Here is a 19,528-nt window from a genome sequence, read left to right on the forward strand (position 1 = left end):
AAAAAAAAAAAAAAAAAAGGAGCTGGTTGATTTGCTATTCATTACACATGATACCTTCTCTGCTTCATGTCCAAACTCCACAATTAGAGTGGTAAACAGCGAGTTTTGCTTGACTTTTATGAAGCTCCCAAGGGCTGGGAGAAGCAGTTAGCAGCTCCGCAGAGGGCCAACTGTGGGGGAAATGGCCGGGGCTCACCACCCAGGGAGAAGCTGTTCCTCCCACCCTCTCCTCCTGGCCTTTGCCTTTCGGTCACTCAACCAGCATCAGAGCAGCTGAATTTATAGCCCGCCTGGACCTGGCTCTGTGCCGACAGATCACTTTGCCACTCCGGGCCTCAGCTTCCTGATCGCTGAAATGGGACGGAGGCTGAGGTTTAAATGAAGCAACACACCCAAAGGCGCCTGGCACCGAGCCTGGCACGGGATCTGGCTCAGTAACGTGGGTTTCCTGTTCTAATTAGGGCAGCCTCTCAACAATCTGCAAGCTCGCTAGTCTGCCTAGAGACAGTAATCCTGACAACAGCATACGTTTCTTGCTCAGTGCTTCTCGGCGTCTTTGTAAATGCTCTGTGCGCATGATTACCGCGACGGCTCTCAGCAGCGCTGGGACGTGGCTTCTGCTCTTACCCCATTTGTACGGGGTCGGGGACTGGGCCTCGCGCAGTGATGTAACTTATTCAGGGTCACAGAATTAACCAGCAGGTGGCCCGTGGTGGCCCAGCTTGCGAGGCCCATGCTCGGAGCCATGACTTAGGAGTGCCTCCCTGGTTTCATCAGATCTTTGGCCTCTGCTCTCAGGAAGTTCTCTGGACACAGGACAAGACAGCACCATGTGGCACAATGAAGGGCCACACGTTGGAGGTGTCAAGAGTGTGCTTACTGGAGGAAGAAAGGCTGCGGTGACCACGTAGGGGAGAGGGGGTCTAGCCTACCTCCGGACACACTCTTCTCCTTAGGATCTGAAGGAAAACTGAGTCTGATTTGCAGTTTCCTCCCTGAAGGGACTATGGCAGGTTCCTGAGACTAGGCTGAAGGGAATTTGAAAATATTACCCAGCCAGGACTGCCCTTCCCCACCCACCGGGGGCTCTGACCCAGAACATAGATGGCTCAGCACTCTGGACGCATGAGGACTCCTTCCGTGTGCCTCTGGCCTTTGGGGTTCCCCGCCCCCCACAAGGAACTGGGGCAACCATCTCTGCATTGGAAGACATCTAGTCTCAACATTCCAGGAGCAAAGCATCAGATCCAAAAGCCCCCATTTCTCCCAACTTCCTACCCTTCAGGTCTCAGCCAAAGCCCACTTCCAAGGGGCAGCCTTTTCAGCCCACCCTGTCCCAGGTGCTCTCACGAGTCATTCTCAAATCTCTGCACCCATCTGACTGCTTCACCGCTCTTGCAGTATATGGATAAATGTGATCATAAGCACCGTGGGCTGTTAATCATGACTTTGTCTACTTAAGTAAATCGACGATCAACCACTAGATCATAAATTTCTGGAGGGCAGGCACTCGCTTGTCCAACAGTGTATCCCTTGAGCCTAGCACACTGCCTGGCACAGGGCAGGAATCTGTTCATAAAGTTGGTGGGTTTTCGAGTAATTGCGGCTAGTCTTCCCGACAAAGACCTCCTAGCCGCCTGCCCAGCCACATGAGCTTTGCTATTCATCAGCTTTTACCCAAAGCCTGACTCTTCTGTAAAATGAGGTTAAAAACATCCATCTGATAGAGGTTTTGTGAGGATTAAGTGGAGAAATACACAGGGTGCTCAGCACAGAGCCTGGTACCCTGCAAATCCTCAATCAATATTTGCAATTGTTGTTATTTTTATTAGTAATGTAAGTTATTATTAGTGAAGATAAGATCTGGCAGGATCCATATCTCTTCTTTTAGACACCATATATTTTCAGGGAGACCTGGAGATGGGAGCCAGAGAGGTATACCCTCCCCCACGGGGCTGGAAGCCAGATCCTGTCTATTTTTCTTGACGAGGGTCGGTCATTACAGGGAAGGTTGGACAGGAGTGGGGAAGGAGAGCCCTTTCATGGAGGTATCTCCTGCCCCCAAGCTTGCTGGCACATAGAAACAGCCTGCCTTCCCATGTGACTCAACCCTCAGGCAAGAGAGGGCTCTCTGATAGACAGGGCTGTGTAGACCCCTTCCACCTGCCCCGGATCCATCTGCAACTCACCCTTCCATTTGAGAGGGTCCCATGGAACTATCCACAGGAGTCCCTGGGATGCAAGCCGTGAGCCAGGCACAGAGTGTAAATGACAAACCTTCCATCTCCGGAGACGCACCTCTCTTGGACCGCCTAGGCACAGTGTCCATTGACCCTGCAAAGGCTCTTCTTCCTGCAGTCTGGAGCAGGAAGTGGGGAGCTGTCCCCAGAGCTCCTGTGTGTGCTCCGCTGCCCTTTGCACAAAGGCAGGCCCTCAAGCAGCCAGCTGCTTCTTTGGCGGCTCCTTGCTTCTGTTTCTGGGTGGGACAGTCCTTCACTCTGTGGGCCTGTCCTCCTCAGCTAACCTCAGGGTGGTTAGATCCCCAGACTCTGACCAGCAGTAGGGGCAGTGTGGACAGACCCAACCCCACGCATTTCCAAAGGAGCCCTGGAGGAGGTCCATACCACCCATGGCTGAGAACATGATAAAGAAGGAGCCTAGGACACAGGCTCTCGGATTTGGGAATAGCTAGTGGTCTTGACATCGGAATGGTGTTTCTACCAGGACAGCTTAAGGATAGGCTGGTCTAGTTCGAGAAATTTCCTAAAGAGATGTGTTCAGAATGTATTATGGGCACAAAGCAGTTCTTGTATTTGATTTTTCCAACTAACTTCATTGTCATCACACTGCCTTTGTCCCAGCTGCTTTTTCTGAAATCTGCTCATTGCTGAGCCTTAATGCTGCCGACACAGGGCTTTCGTGGAGTCCTTGAGGTTAGCATTGTGTTAATATACTGAGAACTTCAGCAGAGCCGGGCCCTCTAAATCAATCACTAGAACAGCTTTATTTTTTTTTCTTCTTGCTCAAAATACACTATTAAATGCAGGAACACGTGTGGGAGTGGAGGTTGACTTGGGTGAAGGACACGCTTAAAAGGAAAATTTCATAACATTTTTTCTGCAGGAAAAGGGCCTTGCTGGTCTTAATTCTTGTAGAACTGAGCCATAGAACACATTTATATCTCTGCAGCTTCTTTAGCAACTCGGAATAGCCCGATCTGCTTGGAAGTCACTCAGTCATATTTGCCTGGGGCATTATAGGGACTTAACAGCTATAGATTACATGAAGAAATGACTGAATTCATAGAAAATTTAAGCCTGTTTTAAGTGATGATCACAAAACAGACTGAGCCGGTATTCACCTTCTCAGTTGCTCTGGGGGTTTCTAGGGTGGCAAAGTCTGAGTTGGCAGCAAGTGCGGACAGGGAGCTTGAGAGCGTAGACTCCTCTCCCCCAGAGTTTGCTGAGTTTGCTAGGAAGGAAGGGCTGGAAAGAAAAAGAAGCCGACCAGCTACTGGGAGGGGTGTGGAGTCGAGAGAAGGTGTGTATTCTGCTTTGCTTTTTGAGGGAAGCAATAAGGGAGCACGTCTGAGGCTGAGGGAAGGAAGTCTGTAGAGAAAGAGGTCAGATATGTTGGGGGAGAAGGAAGCAACATTCTGGGGGTGGGGAAATAGCAAGGTCAAGGGGGGGCTGGGCTCCAAGACCAGTGGGGCTGGCCCTGGACTTCATGGAAGGAGCTTCTTCCTCTGAGGCCTGAGGGCAGGGTGGAGGCTGGTCCAAGGGGAACACGTGTGCAGGCCGAGTGGCAAGTCAAACATGGGGGCTCTGCTTCTATTCCAGAGCAGCGAAGGTATGGACACCCTACAGGGGGTGGCTCAGAGACTAAACAGGTACCCCTAGAAGGCCTAGTGGGGAGGGCAGGGTGGCAGGGCCTGGCTGCAGCTGAAGACCACGATTCGGTGGAGGGTCTAATTTGCCCAGTTCCAGAATTTTTCATAGGTCGTGCCCAGCATCCAGGGAGAGAGTGGAGAGAAGGCAAACAGACTGCAGAAGCAGGCTTACGGCGTGTCAAAGGCAACAGGAATAAGGAGTTAAAGACCAAGGGGTGCCTAGGTAGCTCAGATGTTCGGCTCAGGTCCTAATCCCAGGGTCCTAGGATCGAGCCCCGCATTGGGCTTCCTGCTGAGCAGGAAGCTTCTCCCTCTCCCACTCCCCCTGCTAGTGTTCCCTCTCTCACTGTCGCTGTCAAATGAATAAATATAATCTTAAAAAAAAAAAAAAAAGGAATCAAAGACCAGAAGGTGCAGGCAAGGGGCTGGTTGAAGGAATTGGGGTGCAGCCTTTCCAGGAACATGGAGAGGCTGAGAAGGCAACAAAGGTAGGCGAGGAAAGAAAAAAAAGGTTATTATTCGGAAGATCTCGGACTGACGAACAGGCATTCAGGAAGTGAGAGAGTGAGGAATCACGATGAATAGGAGTTTGGAGGATAGTAGGACAGCAGAGGAAAAGGTTTAGGGGTACAGCAGTTCACTAAGGGCTGGGATCCGGATATGGGCGGCTGAAGTGCAGCACAGGTGGCCCTCCCCAGACTTGAGGCCCCGGGGCAGGTGCAGCCACTCATGGCCTGACAAGATGGTGGGAGGGAGGGGCACAGCAGACTGCCTGAGAAGCACTTGGGTGAGATGGCTGATGCCTAAGGAAATGTTCTTGTCCCCGATGGAGGGCTGAGGTGTGGAAGGGGTGCTGCTGTGGGGGGGAGGGGAATATTGGCTCTGTCTCGCGTCCCTCATGGGAAAATGAGCAGATTCAAAGCCCATAAGAGTGACAGTGTCCTCCAGGAAGAGCATGTGCGGTGGGGACAGAAGAAGTTGCTTTCGGCTGGAAAGGACTGTCCTTGAAAGATATTGGGACTTTGGGAGGCATTTGGGGAAATCTTGAGGGGGCGGGGAGCTACAAAAGAAGATCGGCCAGGAAAGAAGCACAGAGCATATCAGGGGTTGGGAGAGGACAAGAAAGTCCCATAAAGACAATGAAAATTAGACCTGATATACCACATAGGCGCATGGAACTGGGAGACTGGGAAGAAAGGGATGGTGAAATCAGACTGGGGAATCCCATCTCCTTGTATTCAGCCACTGCAGTCACCTTGGACCCTACGAAGTACCCATTCCCATGCTCTCAAGGCAACTGAATTCCATCCCCATCACATCGGTCCAGGATCAGCAGGGTTTCATGGAGTTTCCCCTCTGCCACTGGAAGGGATCAGAGTCCCAGCTGCCAGAGGAAGAAGAGCTGGGTCATGGTGACCTAGAGGGATCAGGGAAGGCTTCCTGGAGGAGGAGGAGCTGCACCTGGAACTTAGAGAAAGGGAGGCATAAGCAAAAGCAGAGCAAGAAGAGCATTTCAGGAATGGGGGCCGCAGGTGGGAAGGGGTAGAATCGAACCTTCCCTTCCTTCTTCAGTAAGGAGCAGGGTATGATAGTGCCTGGGAGTTGGGTTTTGGATTCAGGTGACCTGAGTTCAGGTCCCAGCTTTGCCCCTTGCTATGCATGCCTTTACCTCTATCGAATGCAATCTTCTCATCTAAAAATGGAAACAATAATACTCCACTTATCTAAGATTATTTTGAGGATGAAACAAGTGTATTTGTAAAGCATTTAACATCCCTGACATACAGTAAGAGCTCATTAAATAATATCATTAGTATAATTATTTTATTTTCTGCAATTGGGAGGGGAGAAAGGAACAGCACTTTGCCGAGGACCTATGTTCTGTGCCTTATACTTCACAAACACACTTCTGAAATGAGCTACCTGTATCATTTTTAGTAGATAGAAAACTACCCCCCCAAATTTTGTGGCTTATGATCCATCCATGTTAGTTTATCTCAAGACTCTGAGAGCCAACAGTTTGAGTTAGGCAGGGCTGGGCTGGCCCTGTCTTCCGCTAGCTTCAGCGGGGCTCAATCAGGCGTCCGTGGCCAACTACTGGTCAGCTGAGTCAGGTTCTGGAGGTTGGCTGATCGTCAGCTGGGAAGAGTGAGCTTCTGGGATGTGTGTTTCATCGTCCAGTGGGCTGATCTAGGCTTCTTCACATGAGGACCGTGACAGGGGTTTCTAAGAGCAGCAAGAAAGTATCTGCTTGCATCATGTTTGCTGTGAAAATGTTCTCCTTGCCCAAAGTCAGTCACAAGGCCACAGCCAAGCCCAGCCTCGAAGGGCAGAGGCAGAGTTGGCATGCAAGGATAGGAAAAATCTGTTGCCAATTTTATAACATTATCACTCTGGCCTATGGTGTCTACTTTGTATTATTTCATTCACTCACTTATGCATTTGTCTACTTGTTCATCCAAAAATATTTACTGAGCACCTGTCTCGTGTGCAAGAAAAGGAATCCCCAAAAGAAGGGCTTCAGTCTCTTAATACTCTCTCCACCATAGTGCAGTCCACCTGGCGTGGCTCTCTGGGGTCTGTAACATCCAGTAAAGACATGAGCTGGACCTTTTTTCCCCAGTAAAGCAGGTTTTACTCTTCTCAGGGAAGAAGAAGGCAGAGATGGAGATGGTGTTGGAGCAGGTACAATCAAGATGTATATTTACAAATTGCAATCAGGCACCGATATTTCATCCACATGAGGTCAATTTCTCTGAGCTAACTTCTCCCTGCTGGACCTTAACTTACAGGTTTTATTACCATGCTCTTTCCCCCATCTTCCTGATCATTGAGATTGCTGGAGAGTCCAGATCACCACTGACCTCAGATGTTAAAATCTCTGTCAAATACACATACACATGCACTCTCTCACACACACACTCCCCCTTTCTCCGGAACTTTCTAAACTCTTCTTAACTCAGCACAGGATAACAGTTGTGGTGAGCCATCAAACGATTAAGCGTCCCCCCCTCCATTGTTCATGGGGCCAGATAAGAGTTAGGCCTGCACAGACTGCATCCTGAGAAAACTACGGAGAATCTTGTCCTCGAGAGACAGTCCCATTCCATCTAAACTATTAATCCACAAGGCCATATAGAAGGTGTTGTCCAAGGTTCTGGTCCAAAACAGAAGAGAGAGCTTAGAGGAGCCTCAGAGTAACGGACATGAAACAGGCACTAGGGAGGGAACCTGGATGGATTTCTAAGCTGGAGTTCAAGGTCCTTGGAATAGTTTATCAAGACCTTTATTTAATCAGCTAATGTGTTTTGAGTACATGTGGCATGTCAAGCAGTGATGTGAGCAATAGAGATACAATAGTGAGCAAGACAAGCGTGGTTCCTGCCGTCGGAAACTTGGTAACCTGATGGGAGAGATCCATCTTACAGACCCAATGCTAATGGCTAACACTCACCAGCCCTCGGGCTATACAATTCCCCAACAGCTCTGTGCAACAGGTGCTGCTCTGACCGCCTGCTTTGACAGATGAGGAAATTGAAAGAACAAATGGCCAAGGGCATCATCTGTAGTCACACAGCTAATGAACAAGAGGGGGTGAGGGAGGGAATCAAATTAGGCAGTTCAGGTCCAGAATTAACCTTTTTAGAGTCAACTACTTCCCTTCCCTGCACTGAATCAACTTTTCGTGGTACCTGTTTTCCAACTCCTTTGTTGTTTTGGTTTTTTCTTTTTTTTTTTTTTTAAGAGCGTGCATCCCATTCTGATTCTATTTTTGTGTGATTACTTGGTGAGGGAGCAGAGCAAAATGGTTGTGTCAGTCAGTTCAGGCTTCGTTATGCTCCAGTAACAGATGACCTCGAAATCCAAGTGGCTTACAATAACAAACATTTCTCGGTCGTGTTACTTGTCCAAGTCTTTGCTGACCTTATCTCCCTTTTGCAGTGCCTTGTCAAAAGCAGCCAATAGTAACGAAGCCATGCTCTTCATCTAAAGCATGGTCTACCAAGGAACTGCAGGCAACAGTTACGTCGAATGTCTCACCAGTGAATAAAAGAGGTCACCATCTATCCAGGCTCTGGGGACCGTTCCTCTCTGCCCACTCTCTGGACCCAGAGTCAATGTCCCATATTTTAGAATTTAGGCAGCACCCCTCATCCAGTATTGATTTGTCTTAGGCTGACGGTCCCCAAATCGTCGTGACGTACAAAAAATGGTTATTTCTTGCTCATGCTCTGTGGTCATCATGGTTCAGCTTCAGCTCTGTGTCCTCGCCCCTTTTCCAGTGACCAAAGAAGCAGCTCCTATCTGTGACGCTGCCCATCTGGTGGCAGAGAGTAAAAAGCAACGTGGTAGATCCCATGATGGCTCTTTAAGCTTTTGACCATGGGGGAAGGGCACACGTCTCTCCTGTTCATATCCCATTGGTTAAAGGCATGTGGCCAAGTCTGACACTAACGATGCAGGAACATGTAAGAGCTCAGTCGGGGAGGGGAATGCAGGAGGGGCTTCCCAGGGCAGAGCAGTGAATCAATCTGTTCGAGTCGTTGGGGCGCACGCATTGACCATGACAAGCTGATGCAGGGTTGGCAGACGATTGTGGTTTGGGAATGAAGAATGCCAGGGCATTTTCCCAAGGGCACGTGATCTGTTCCAGCTTAGCTGGTTATCAGGGAGCAGACACAGCTTGTAGCAGACAAGCAGACACAGCTTGGAAGGGCTCTGAGCAGTGCCTTCCAAAATAGGGACCAAATTGGACCCTGCAGTCAGATAGCAGGTGTCTGATATTTCTTCGAGATAGTGAACTTCCCACTGAACAAGTGAGCTGTATTTGTGCATTCGAGGGGAGGGGAGTTATTATCAACAGCAGCAACTGTCCCAAATTTGGGCAGCTTCCGCTGAAAACAAAGGGTGGGTGATGTTGCAAAAAACCCAGTGATTCATTGCATAGACTCCAAAGGTGGGCCGACGGGGGTCGGGGAAAGGCAGGAACGGGGACAGCTCCAGGGGCCTCAGCTGTAAGAGTTCATGGATCTGTTCGAGCTAAGCATGTCTTAGCTACAGAGCTGCCTCATCTCTGTGTCTCTCCAGTTCATGTTTTAAATTCCTGGGAGGAGACAGCCTTCTTGGCCCCTTGACAACCCACTCTCATCCATGGGCAGGTGGTGGAGTCACAGATCCCAGACTATTTGAGGTCCAGCCCTGGCTGGAGCCATTCTCAGAGGCGGGGTCATTATTAGATATTGTAGGCCAAGTGCAAGGACACCTGCTCTTGCCTCTTTACAACTGCCCGCCCCCGTCCCTGGCTCTGCACATTCTCTTCTTGTTCTGAAATGTGCAGAGAGCAGGAGGAATGAGGGAAGGGCAGCATCAGAGGGAGGATGAGCGCTAAGGTCCACGCCAGGGACAGTGGGCAGGCGCTGCTGCCTAGAGACAGGCACAGGAGGCTGCAGGGAGATGGTTCAGACAGCGATCCCAGTCCGGGGCTCCTGCTCCTTGTCTCATCCTGAGCCCCGCCAGCCTTGCGTTCCTGGAACCCAGTTTTCTTTCCCCTGCGGTTCTCAGCTTCTTCTCCTCTTATACCTACCTGATGGAGGATATTCAGATACTCGGTCCACTCCCAGGGGATTCCCAATGCTGTGTGACCCTCCAAGTTCACTGGCATTTCACCCGCTAAAGGAAGCATACTAGCCTGCCGATGAGTGAGATACTTCTTTATCTTGTTTAAAAAAAAAAAAAAAAAAAAAGGACATTCACAAACCAGTAGTTTATTATTTAGAAAAGTGACTTGCTTTATATAATAACTGAATGAAACATATACATGCATGCCACCTATATTCACCCCGTAGCTGAAGACCGCTGGGACTTGCTCCTTTTACTTCCTTCACTTTAGTGTTCTTGAGATGTCTCCTGGGTGTTCTATATTTGTTAAGACTCTTAGTTGCAAGTGACAGAGACCCAACTCAAACCAACTTAAATGCAAAATAGTTTTCCTCTCATGTAACTGACAAGCCCATGCCTGGCTCCAGCTTCAGGCAGGGCTGGATCCAGGGGCAGGAATGAAGCTTGCTGCACTCCAATCTTCTCTTTTCTTCCTGTCCTCACCCCTCTCCTTATTCCTCTTCCTCCGCCTCCTCCTCTTTTTTTCTCTCTCCCTTTCACCTGCCCTCCCTCCCATTTGGCTATGGTTCCCTTCATATGTAACTTTAGTCCCTCTCATCTTCAAGCAGAAAAGGCTTCTCTGATTTACCTGAGGAAGAAGGCAGCAAGTAGCTCTGGGCCTAGCACCTGCTAGCATACTCACACAAATCGAAAATCTGAGGGAGGACTTTTATTGGTCCAGACGGGATCACCATGTCCAACCTGGAACCAATCACTGGGCCAAGGCAATGGGGCACCCTGATTGGCTGTGAAACATGCCTACTGTGATGGCCAGAGTGAAGCAAGACACTGGTACAAGAAAGCAAATAAAGCCATCAGCATCAAGAACCCTGCAGCTGCCTTCTCTAGTTCGTCTCTGGTGTCTTGCTGGTAATTCACTCCCACTAAGCCCTCACTTTCCATTCAGGAAGCTGATGGCTGCTGCCACCTGGCTCTCTCCTGGGTAAGAGGGCCTGACAAGGGAAACACACATCCCAGGGCATGCCAAGAGCTCAGAATGACACAGGAAGAGAAGACAGAGCAAGGTGGGAGATGCAGGTTGCTGCCTGGGTTGGCTGGGTGGCAAACAGCCCCAGAGACGGTGGTGGAGAGAGGGCCAACACCCATTGTGTGGGTACAAGGCCCAGAATGAAGCACACGAGCTATGAATCTAAGTCAGAATTTCCAATCCCAGCAACAGTGCCAAGCAGCTGCTGGCCTGGCCATCCTGGCTCAGGTGCATAGTGAGAGGCAGAAATCAGGCCTCGCTTCGTCTTTTCTGCTCAGTCTTATGCCCAAAGACAGCACCCTGACCCAAAGCTCACTTTTCTCCCCTGTCCCCTAGACAGACCCACAGAAGGGGCTGTATCACCTCTAGCCCCAGCTTCCTTTCCAGGCCCTCTGGATGGCTGTGACTCAAAGAGCCTGAGAATTCCTCGATGAGCTGGCAGGTGGAGGGTCAGTCGATCTAAGTCCCAGGGTGCCATCAACTCTTCAGCCCTGAGCTGTGTTTCCAGTCTCATCTCCCCACCACCGGGGAGACTCTTTCTCTCCAAAATGGCAAGGTAGTGCCAAGCCTCCTGCCTTTGTTTGTCCTTCCCTTCGGACAGCAGTCCCTCATCCTACTCCGTCATCTGGGCCATACTACTCTCCTCCTAGGCTGTTCTCCAAACTCACCACTCACAGCCCAGCCCCAGGGAGAGCACATCACCCCAGCACCCGCCCCTCCAGCGCTCTGACCTGCTCTGACTCTGCTCTAAGCCTGGCTGTGAGGCTCTTCTCTTCCCTTTTTGTATGTCTGTCTCCCCACCCGGCTCCCCAGGGCACCCCTGTCTTGCTCCTCTCTGCTCCCCAGTGCCGCCTCTGGCTACACCCCAGTGAGCACGAAGGAGTTTGCTGAATGCGCCGGGGGTCCTGTTACACACACACACACACACACACACACACACACACACACACAGGGCTCGGGTCCTTAGCTTCTCCTGTTCCCTTCCACCCAGGAAATGGGCTCACAACGGGGAGCTCTAAGCTGGGGACCTTGCTCTCCTTCACAACTCTAGCAAACAGAAAGGTTTATAAAAGTTTTCCTTCTCTTAATGTACCTGGTTCTGTGCTTAGTGAACAGAAGATCATTTTGGAAATGACTCCCCTTCACTCCTGATTTAGCATCCGTGCCCTGCGGTGCTCCGTGCTATAACTAACCTCTGTGTCGAGGGGTTAATGACCAGTAACCAAACCCTTAAATCAGCCTGCCCTCTCTGCAGAGGGGCCAGCAGCTCATTCTTGGTAAGGAGGACAAAGAGCCCATTTCTAGCACATATTACAGATGTCCACAGTCACTACTCTAAATTGAGATTGAATAAGGCTAGCCTCGGCTCTTTCTCCGTACCCCCTCACCCCAACACACACACCGTGCAGGTCTGGGCCCTGCCAGCCATTTCTGTGAATCCTTACCCACAGGCCCACTGGCTGGGCCGACTCAGAGGCCAGGGGGTTGAGACCGGGCAGCTGGACCAGGAGATCCTTCTCTACTGAGTCCCTGCCTGCCTTGTCCTTGCCCTATATCTCCTGCGGCCAGACCAGGGGCCAGCAATGTTATAATCCTCACAATTGCACTTTACAGGTCAGGAAACTGAGGCTCAGAGTGGCTTCCACCTACAAAGTGAGGGCAGGGGTGCCAAGTGGAAACCCAGGTCCACCTGACTCTATCCCACCAGACCAGTGGTCCTCAAACGTTCTCATGCATCCGACTTACCTGGAGGGCTTGTTAAAACACAAACTCCTGGGCTCTGCTCAGTTTCTGATTCAGCAGGTCTGGGGTTGGACTTAAAATGCATACTTCTATCAAGTTCCTAGATGATGCTGGGACTGCACTTTGAGAACTGTTCTCCTAAACAGTGGTGCTTCCTAACCCCTTGGCTGCCCTCATCAGAGTCTTGCAAACCATACCCCTGCCAGTGGGGTTCCCCCTTGGCCCCAAGATGAGAGGGAGGCTTGGAATCCAGAAGGTTCTAGGTGCTGTCCCAATGTTTCCTCCTCCCAGAAGCCTGGCTATGCAGTGGTCTAGCCCACAGATCCAGGGATCTTTGCCACCAATCCCACATTCTGATACTTTGTAATCTAGCCATTGTTTGTGATTTTCAACCCCTAGGCTATCACTCCCCTGGTGTATCCCCACTGTACCTACCCCCACAGAGGACTGGGCTCTGAAACCTTTTGGGCTGCAACAAGGGTACAGATCTCCTGCAAGTTTCCAAAGAAATGACCTTGAGGACCCTGCTTCCCCCTGGGTCACTGTCCCCACAAAAGCGCACTGCAAATAGAGTTGTTTCTTCCCTGTAGTAGGTTCTAGAGCCTCTTGTTAAAAGTGCCCCGTCATGACTTCCCTCCTTCCACCACCTCTGCACTCCCCGGGCTCAAGAAGGTTTGCTGCCCCTTCTCCCAATGAGAGAGTGTCTCTGAATGTCTCTACCTTATTTTTCAAGGGCGCCCACTCCATAGGCCATCAGTGTTACCCAGGAAATATCACTTAATGAAGGAGATTAAAGCTGCCCCAAATCCACATGCCCCTTGTTTGGAAGAAGGGGCATTTCTGTTGCACCTTGGAACCCTGTTATTATGTCATTTAACCAACCCCATTGTGCTCCTGATTTGCCTAGGGAGCCCTCCATCCTCTCCCCCTACCTGTCTCGGCCTCTGCTCTGGTGGAGACCCTGCTAAGGGCTGGGGGAGACAAGACCATCTGGGATGCTCAACCCAGGACTGGGAGCAAGGCCCTGAGTCAGCAAGGTCTCAGCCTTCCCTGGAAGCTCCCCCAGGCAGGAGGGGAGACAGCAACCTCCTACCTCTGTACCCCGGGAAGGTCTGCGTACCCTCTTAGCCTCAGTTTCCCTATCCTTACAAATGGGAGGTGACCACAGATATGGACAGTAGCTGGCAGACAGGTGTACTAAACTCTGTTTCTTCTCTTCTCCCTCTTCCCTTCCTGGGCAGCTCCAGGGGCCAGTGGACGTGTCTGTCCGTGTGGTGCTGTCGGATGTGGGTTTGGGGCAGATCTCATGGGAGGCCATACCTGTCTCTGGTGGAGGCCAGTCCCCGCTCCACACCTGCCAGGTAGAGAAAGGCGTGTGGAGGACAGCCGGCAAGGTTCTGTCCAGGGGCCCACCTGCATCCGGCGGGTTGGGGGCCTTTGCTTATCCAGGAGATGAAGTGATAGAACAAGGGGCACCTCTGCCCTGGGGGTCTTTGTGTGACCTTGGCTCCATGGCCCCCCAGGGCAGAAGTGTGCACCCAGGGGCGCCGTGTTCTCCCCAGTTGGCTATCCTGCTCAGCCACTCATTGTGACTCCTGCTCCCAGCCTGAGGAAGGGGAGAATTCCACTGGTGTGAGCCCCAAGACACGGATGTTTTTGTTCAGTCCCCTGCCAGGGCTTTTTCTCTTTTCCCTGCAAGCATCAGAATGAAATGCCCAGATCAGGTTTGAAGCCCTGTCCAGGTGAATGGGAGTGCGTGGGAAATGAGTAGGTCTGTCATTTGCAGCAGAGGAAGAACGGAGTAGTAGGAATGTCTTTTCTATATGTCCCCCACCCCACCTGGGTCGGGGGAGGGCTGTGAAACATCCCCAGGCAGGCTCTGGCTCACACTCCGCCACTGATGGGAGTTACCGGGAAAATGTCACTTCTTACACTCTTGTATCACAGGTGTTTTGGTACAAGGCCCTCCAGCCCTCTGCTGCTTCCTTAGTCCTCTCTCAGAGCTCAAGTGGCTCACCATGGGAAGCTTCCTAAGCTAGCCTCCTGGCCTCACCCCCGCCCCCTCGGCCTGGCTGCTGGTGCTGCAGGGACCCAGGGGAGGCAGGGGAGCAAGGTGAGTGGTCACCGGTATGGCTCTGGACTCACACTGCCTCCATGTAAATATCAGCTATTCCACCTGTGAGACTTTTACCCAATGTCGCATGCCTCAGTTTCCCCATCTCCAAGACCGGGATCATTGTAGCTCCTACCTCCTAGAGTTGTTTTAGGAGTCCATGGGATAAGGCATGCTTGTCGCTTTGTGTCTGGCCCAGAGTAGGAGCTGAACACATTACAAGTTTTGTTACCAGCCACCTAAGGCGGGGGTTCTCCACAACCACCGCCTTCAGTGTCCAGAGTCGGAAAAGTCTCTGCTGCAGGGCAGGGGCTGTCCTGTATCATAGGAGGCTGAACAGCGAACTCAGAGGTCCCTGACCTCTACCCCCTGGACGCCGGTAGCAGCGTCCCTCCCCTCCATTGCAACAACCTCAGATGTCTCCAGACATTGCAGATCCCCCCCTGGTTAGCCAGACTGTCCCTCTCTGGGAGCCACAGCTCTGAGTCATTTCTTGCTGAAATCTTCCAGGTTGCCCATGACTCAGAAAGCCCAGCCCCGCTGGTACTCAAAGTGGGGCATCTTGTAGGAAACGGTTTTCCCTCTTTTGTGTTCAGGCCATTTACCGGTTCGGTCCACTGCCGGCTGGACTTCTGAGGGATTGGAGGGAGGAAGACAGAGCCTCTGCTGAATCACAGAGCCTCTGCCTCTGCCAAATCGCTCTCTCTGATCCGCCAGCTTGGGGGCTCCGCCCCCAAGAGGCACTTTTGTGTTTGCTTTTCAGTAACAAACAACTATCTGTCCCTATTAGGATTTGCCCAGCCTCTGGAGCAAGAAGCAGGTCCAGTGACAGCCAAACCAGCTAGTAAGTGCACGCCAGGCTCTCAGAGCGTCTCCCCCAGGCACTTCTGGAAGCTGAGTGAACAAAACTGATTTCTGCCATTACCTGGGTAGCTGCTTGTGTCTACAGAAACTGGCCTGGAGACCGCCGTCAAGCCCTGATGACAGGGATGAAGGAAGGGGAGGGGTGTATCAGTAACTGCTTCCTGGCAGTCCTGGTCGGGCAGCCCACACTCCTGAGCCTCAGGAAATCTGGGTCCTGGTATGCAGGGTGACAAAGAGCTGCCCCGTGTCCTGAGGACAGAACGTGGTTGCATTCCACGCAAGGGCATAAACCGCTCTGTACTCTTGGAAAGAGGCCCGGGTGGCAGGTGGGGGCTCTAGGCTTTGGCACATTCACAGAAGCCTTTCTGGAGGTGGTGAGTTTTTATTTCTCTTTTCAAAGTACCAAGAGTCGGGAGAGGCCAGTGGAGGAAACAGAAACAATGCTCATATTAGTGTTTAGAGCCATTATTTCCTGATATGTTAGTGTCCCCATCGTGGCTGTTGGATCCTCCAGGGGAGGGAGCATGGCTCTCTCATCTCTGTTATCTTCAGATCTCAACTTAGAGATTGGTGGATGGATGGAGGGTGGGTGGATGGTGGATGGTGGATGGATGGATGGATTAGATGCCTAACAGCATCCGTTTAACTTCCTAAATCCTGACATCGTATTTTCCATCACCTCCAATAAACCGGAAGCCACAGCAGGTCATCGGCTTTCCTTGGTGGTGAACCGGAAACCCAGGCCACACAATGGAGAGTCCCTTACCCAATATAGGTGTTGAATAGGCTCCTCTTGCCTCTGTTCCGGTCATATTTCCACACTGAATCTAGGCATTCCACATTTGGCCTGGGCTCAGAACTTTGATCACTATGATTCTTCACCTCTATTATGGGAAAAATCAATCATCTTAGTAATTTAATGCCAATTTCCATGGATTCACCAAATCTGATAACTTATAAGATTATCTGAGCGTCTCCTATTCATCTCTCCAGATCCACTCTCCATCTTTCCCCTTCTACCCTAGGAGGCTGAATTTATGGAATGTTTCAATGGGCTCCCATGTTCTTTGGCTTCCAGCTGGGTTCTACCAATGGGCTGACCCAGAAAAAGAACAGAGTGGGGAGGGGAGAGTAAAGTTGAAGTGTTTATTCACCACCACTCGCCATTATCCCCAAGCCCCTCCCACCCTGAAGCCTTCTTGCAAGTCAACCCTCTCTCTAGAACTTTCCTATTACAGAGTCTTGTAACAGCTCTCTTCTCTCATCCCTTTGGGTCTGGGAGTGGTAACAGCTCCATGTTGTTATCCTCAGGGAACTCTACAATCTCTGTGGTTCCCTTACATCCTACCCACACCATGGAGCATTATGCCTTTATTATACCCTCCTTGGATTCTACGACCCTGAGTGTGTCATCTGTTTCCTGTTGGGGCCTTGAGTCATACACTGGCCTGAGGCTCTTCTTAGGTCTGAAGGGTAACCCCGCCTGCCTCTCCATGCCCTCCCTGGACTTCCAAGGGTCAGGAAGAACATGCCCCCCAAGAACCACCCCTTACTTCCTTCCCCGCACTGCTCTTCTCACCCCACAGTCCCTTTTTTGTCATGTACTCATGTTTAAAAGTCCTTGTCAACCACCCTCTTCTATTAAAACAAGAAATGACTTATTTTATCATTTGGAATGAATCAAAAATATTTACCAGTGTGAATTGTTTAATATACGAAGATAATAAGAGGGCCCACCCTAACTCTAACCTCAAGCAAAGAAATATACTATCTCAATTTGCCCATGGGGCCTAATCCTAAGGGGAGGGGATGTTAATTTCTTTATAACATGAAGAGAAAAGCTCACAGAACCCTACGACTTGTCCACTCAGAGCCCTTTTGGGGAACCACTTCACAGAAGTGACTGAAAACTTTGAAGGTCAGAGATCATGTGGCTTTCCTCTAGACCACGGCTAGTAATCTACAGCCTGTGTACAGCCCTTGTTATTGTAAATGAAGCATCCTCAGAGCACAGCCATCATTTACATATTGTCTGTGGCTGTGTTCAGGCTACGATGGCAGAGTTGAGTTTTCAGACAGTATGGCCCTCTGGGCAGAAAAGAGTTAACACAGCAGGCCTGACTGTGTCCTTTGAAAGATCTGCTTACCATGGTGGCCCTCGACAGGCATCTGAGAACCTGTATTTCAAAAGGGTTCCCACCATTCCCAGGTGTGTAAGAGTAGCTTGCTATGCCCAATCAGACTATACAAATAATAAGGTTTATGCTAAACACCTGCTTTGCTCCTGGGAGTCTGGAATATGGGTATATACCAGGCAGAGGCTGCCTATGTGGCCAGCCCTGATTAAAAACAAAAAACAAAACAAAACAAAACAAACAAACAAACAAAATCCAGCTCAGTTTATAGAGCTTTCCCAGTAGAAAACATCTCACCTGTGTTGTCTCAGCTCCTTGCTGGGGGAATTAAGCACAACCTGTATGACCTCTAGGAGAGGACCCTGGGGAGCTGGCACCTGGTTTTCCCCTGACTTTGCCCTATGTGCCTTTTCCCTTTGCTGATAAAACTTATATCCTTTTCCTATAAGAAATCATGATTGTGAGTACAAATATGGGCAGTCTAGGGAGTCCTACTGAATCACCAAATCTGGCAGCAGCCTTAGGGACCACCCAACACACTGCAGAGCCAAAAATATTTTCCACCCGGCCCTTTAAGAAAAAGTTTGCCAACCATTGCTCTACACAGTTGTAATCTGGATGGAAATTTTATGTTCCATGTCTCGGATCACACAAGACTCTGAACTGCCTAAGGCCTGGCACGGGTCTCTTGCTTCGTATCTACAGGCCAAGCACAAATCTTGTACAAAACATTTATGGAGGGAGGAAATCAGCAAGCCTGCAATCATGGATCCAAGCCATGTTTTTTAAACTGTGGGTGGTGAAATCAATTTAAAAGTTTATGACCAATGCTTTTCAGGGAAAGAATAGAATGGAAAATACCAGATTGCACTGCCTATGGTAAGACTAAGTTTCGGGTCTTGAAAATTTTGTCTCAGTTCTACACGCGGACCAGAGACTATCCTGGATCAGGATGTAAAAAGCTTTCCTGTCCACTGCAACAGAAAATCGTGTGAAGCCCACAGGCTTGTGTTACCTTTGCCAGCAGCCCAGGGAGCAGTCCAGGGTCCTCCCCTGGACCCTCCCATCTCTCCGTCATTAGTCATTACGTCATTACGCTTACCGGAGTTCTTGCCCCGCCCCACAGAACGTGTACTACACCAGCAGTCAGCAGATCCACGTGGGCATCCTGAGCCCCACGGTCGACGACGACGACAACCGGTGCCTGGTGGACGTCAACAGTCGGCCTCGGCTCATCGAGTGCAGTTACGCCAAAGCCAAGAGGATGAAGCTCCACTGGCAGTTCTCTCAGGTAAGAGCCCCCGAGCCGCTGGCGAGAGTAGCCAGAGTGTAGAGCAGGCAGGAAGTCCACAGGGGCCCCAGAGCCTGCGGGGGGGGGGGGGGGGGGGGGGACATGGTGCGGGGAGCCTGTGACTCAGGGCCAACTCCCGGGATTGTCTGGGGACCTACTCTGGGCCAGGGATTTGGCATCCATGGTTAGCTCACTATCTCCTAATATTGGCTCTAAAGGGGAAATTGTGGTTGTTTTTACTATCATTTTATTTAATTCGTAGACATAAGGAAATAGGCTCAGAGGGAGGGAGTCATCTGCCCAAAGTCACCCAGTAAGGAGCAGGGCTGGGACTTAGACTCTGGCCACTCTGACTTTAAACCCTCACCTTTCTCCTCCACACATTCTCTCTCCCTAGATGAAGCCCAGTGTCCCAGGTGTAGGCAGTGCTGAGGCATCCCTGACCCATGCCCCACTCTGCTGTGATGGTCTTGCTCTAGGAGAGAAGGCTTCCTCAGGGCATGTGGACACAGCATTCCTGTGTTAAGTCTCCATCAGTTCTAAGGCCCATATTTGACTCCTTGCTCTCCGTTGACCCGATTATAAAATGTAGCCCAAAGATCAAGAGGCCCAACTGGAGACAGCCCACAGTGACCCCACTTTGAAGAGAACCTTTGCCTCAGCCCAGAGGCATCCCAGCCCCCAGGGCATCTGCTAAGTTAGGGCTGGTCTCCCTCAATAGGCAGGGACACCCACCACCCAGGGGATGCAGAGGAAGTGTTCAGAACAGGAAGTGAGGAACCCGCCTCGCTCTCAGGCATCGGGGACTGGATGTGGGGGATGCCTCCAGGGAAGTCAGAAAGGGAAT

At 50.8% G+C, this 19,528-nt stretch overlaps 1 protein-coding gene across 2 annotated transcripts in view; it reads left to right on the forward strand.

Moving 5' to 3' along the window:
• The window catches only part of GALNT18 (polypeptide N-acetylgalactosaminyltransferase 18), a 345,093-nt gene that overhangs the window by 312,042 nt on the left and 13,523 nt on the right, over positions 1–19,528 (forward strand). For both annotated transcript variants that reach the window (XM_059408147.1, XM_059408158.1), the window contains exon 10: positions 18,517–18,681. In XM_059408147.1, the coding sequence (XP_059264130.1) occupies positions 18,517–18,681 (165 nt within the window). The remainder of the gene's footprint in view (positions 1–18,516; positions 18,682–19,528) is intronic.

The sequence above is a fragment of the Mustela nigripes genome, chromosome 1 (assembly GCF_022355385.1).
Source record: "Mustela nigripes isolate SB6536 chromosome 1, MUSNIG.SB6536, whole genome shotgun sequence".
Taxonomy (NCBI): Eukaryota; Metazoa; Chordata; class Mammalia; order Carnivora; family Mustelidae; genus Mustela; species Mustela nigripes.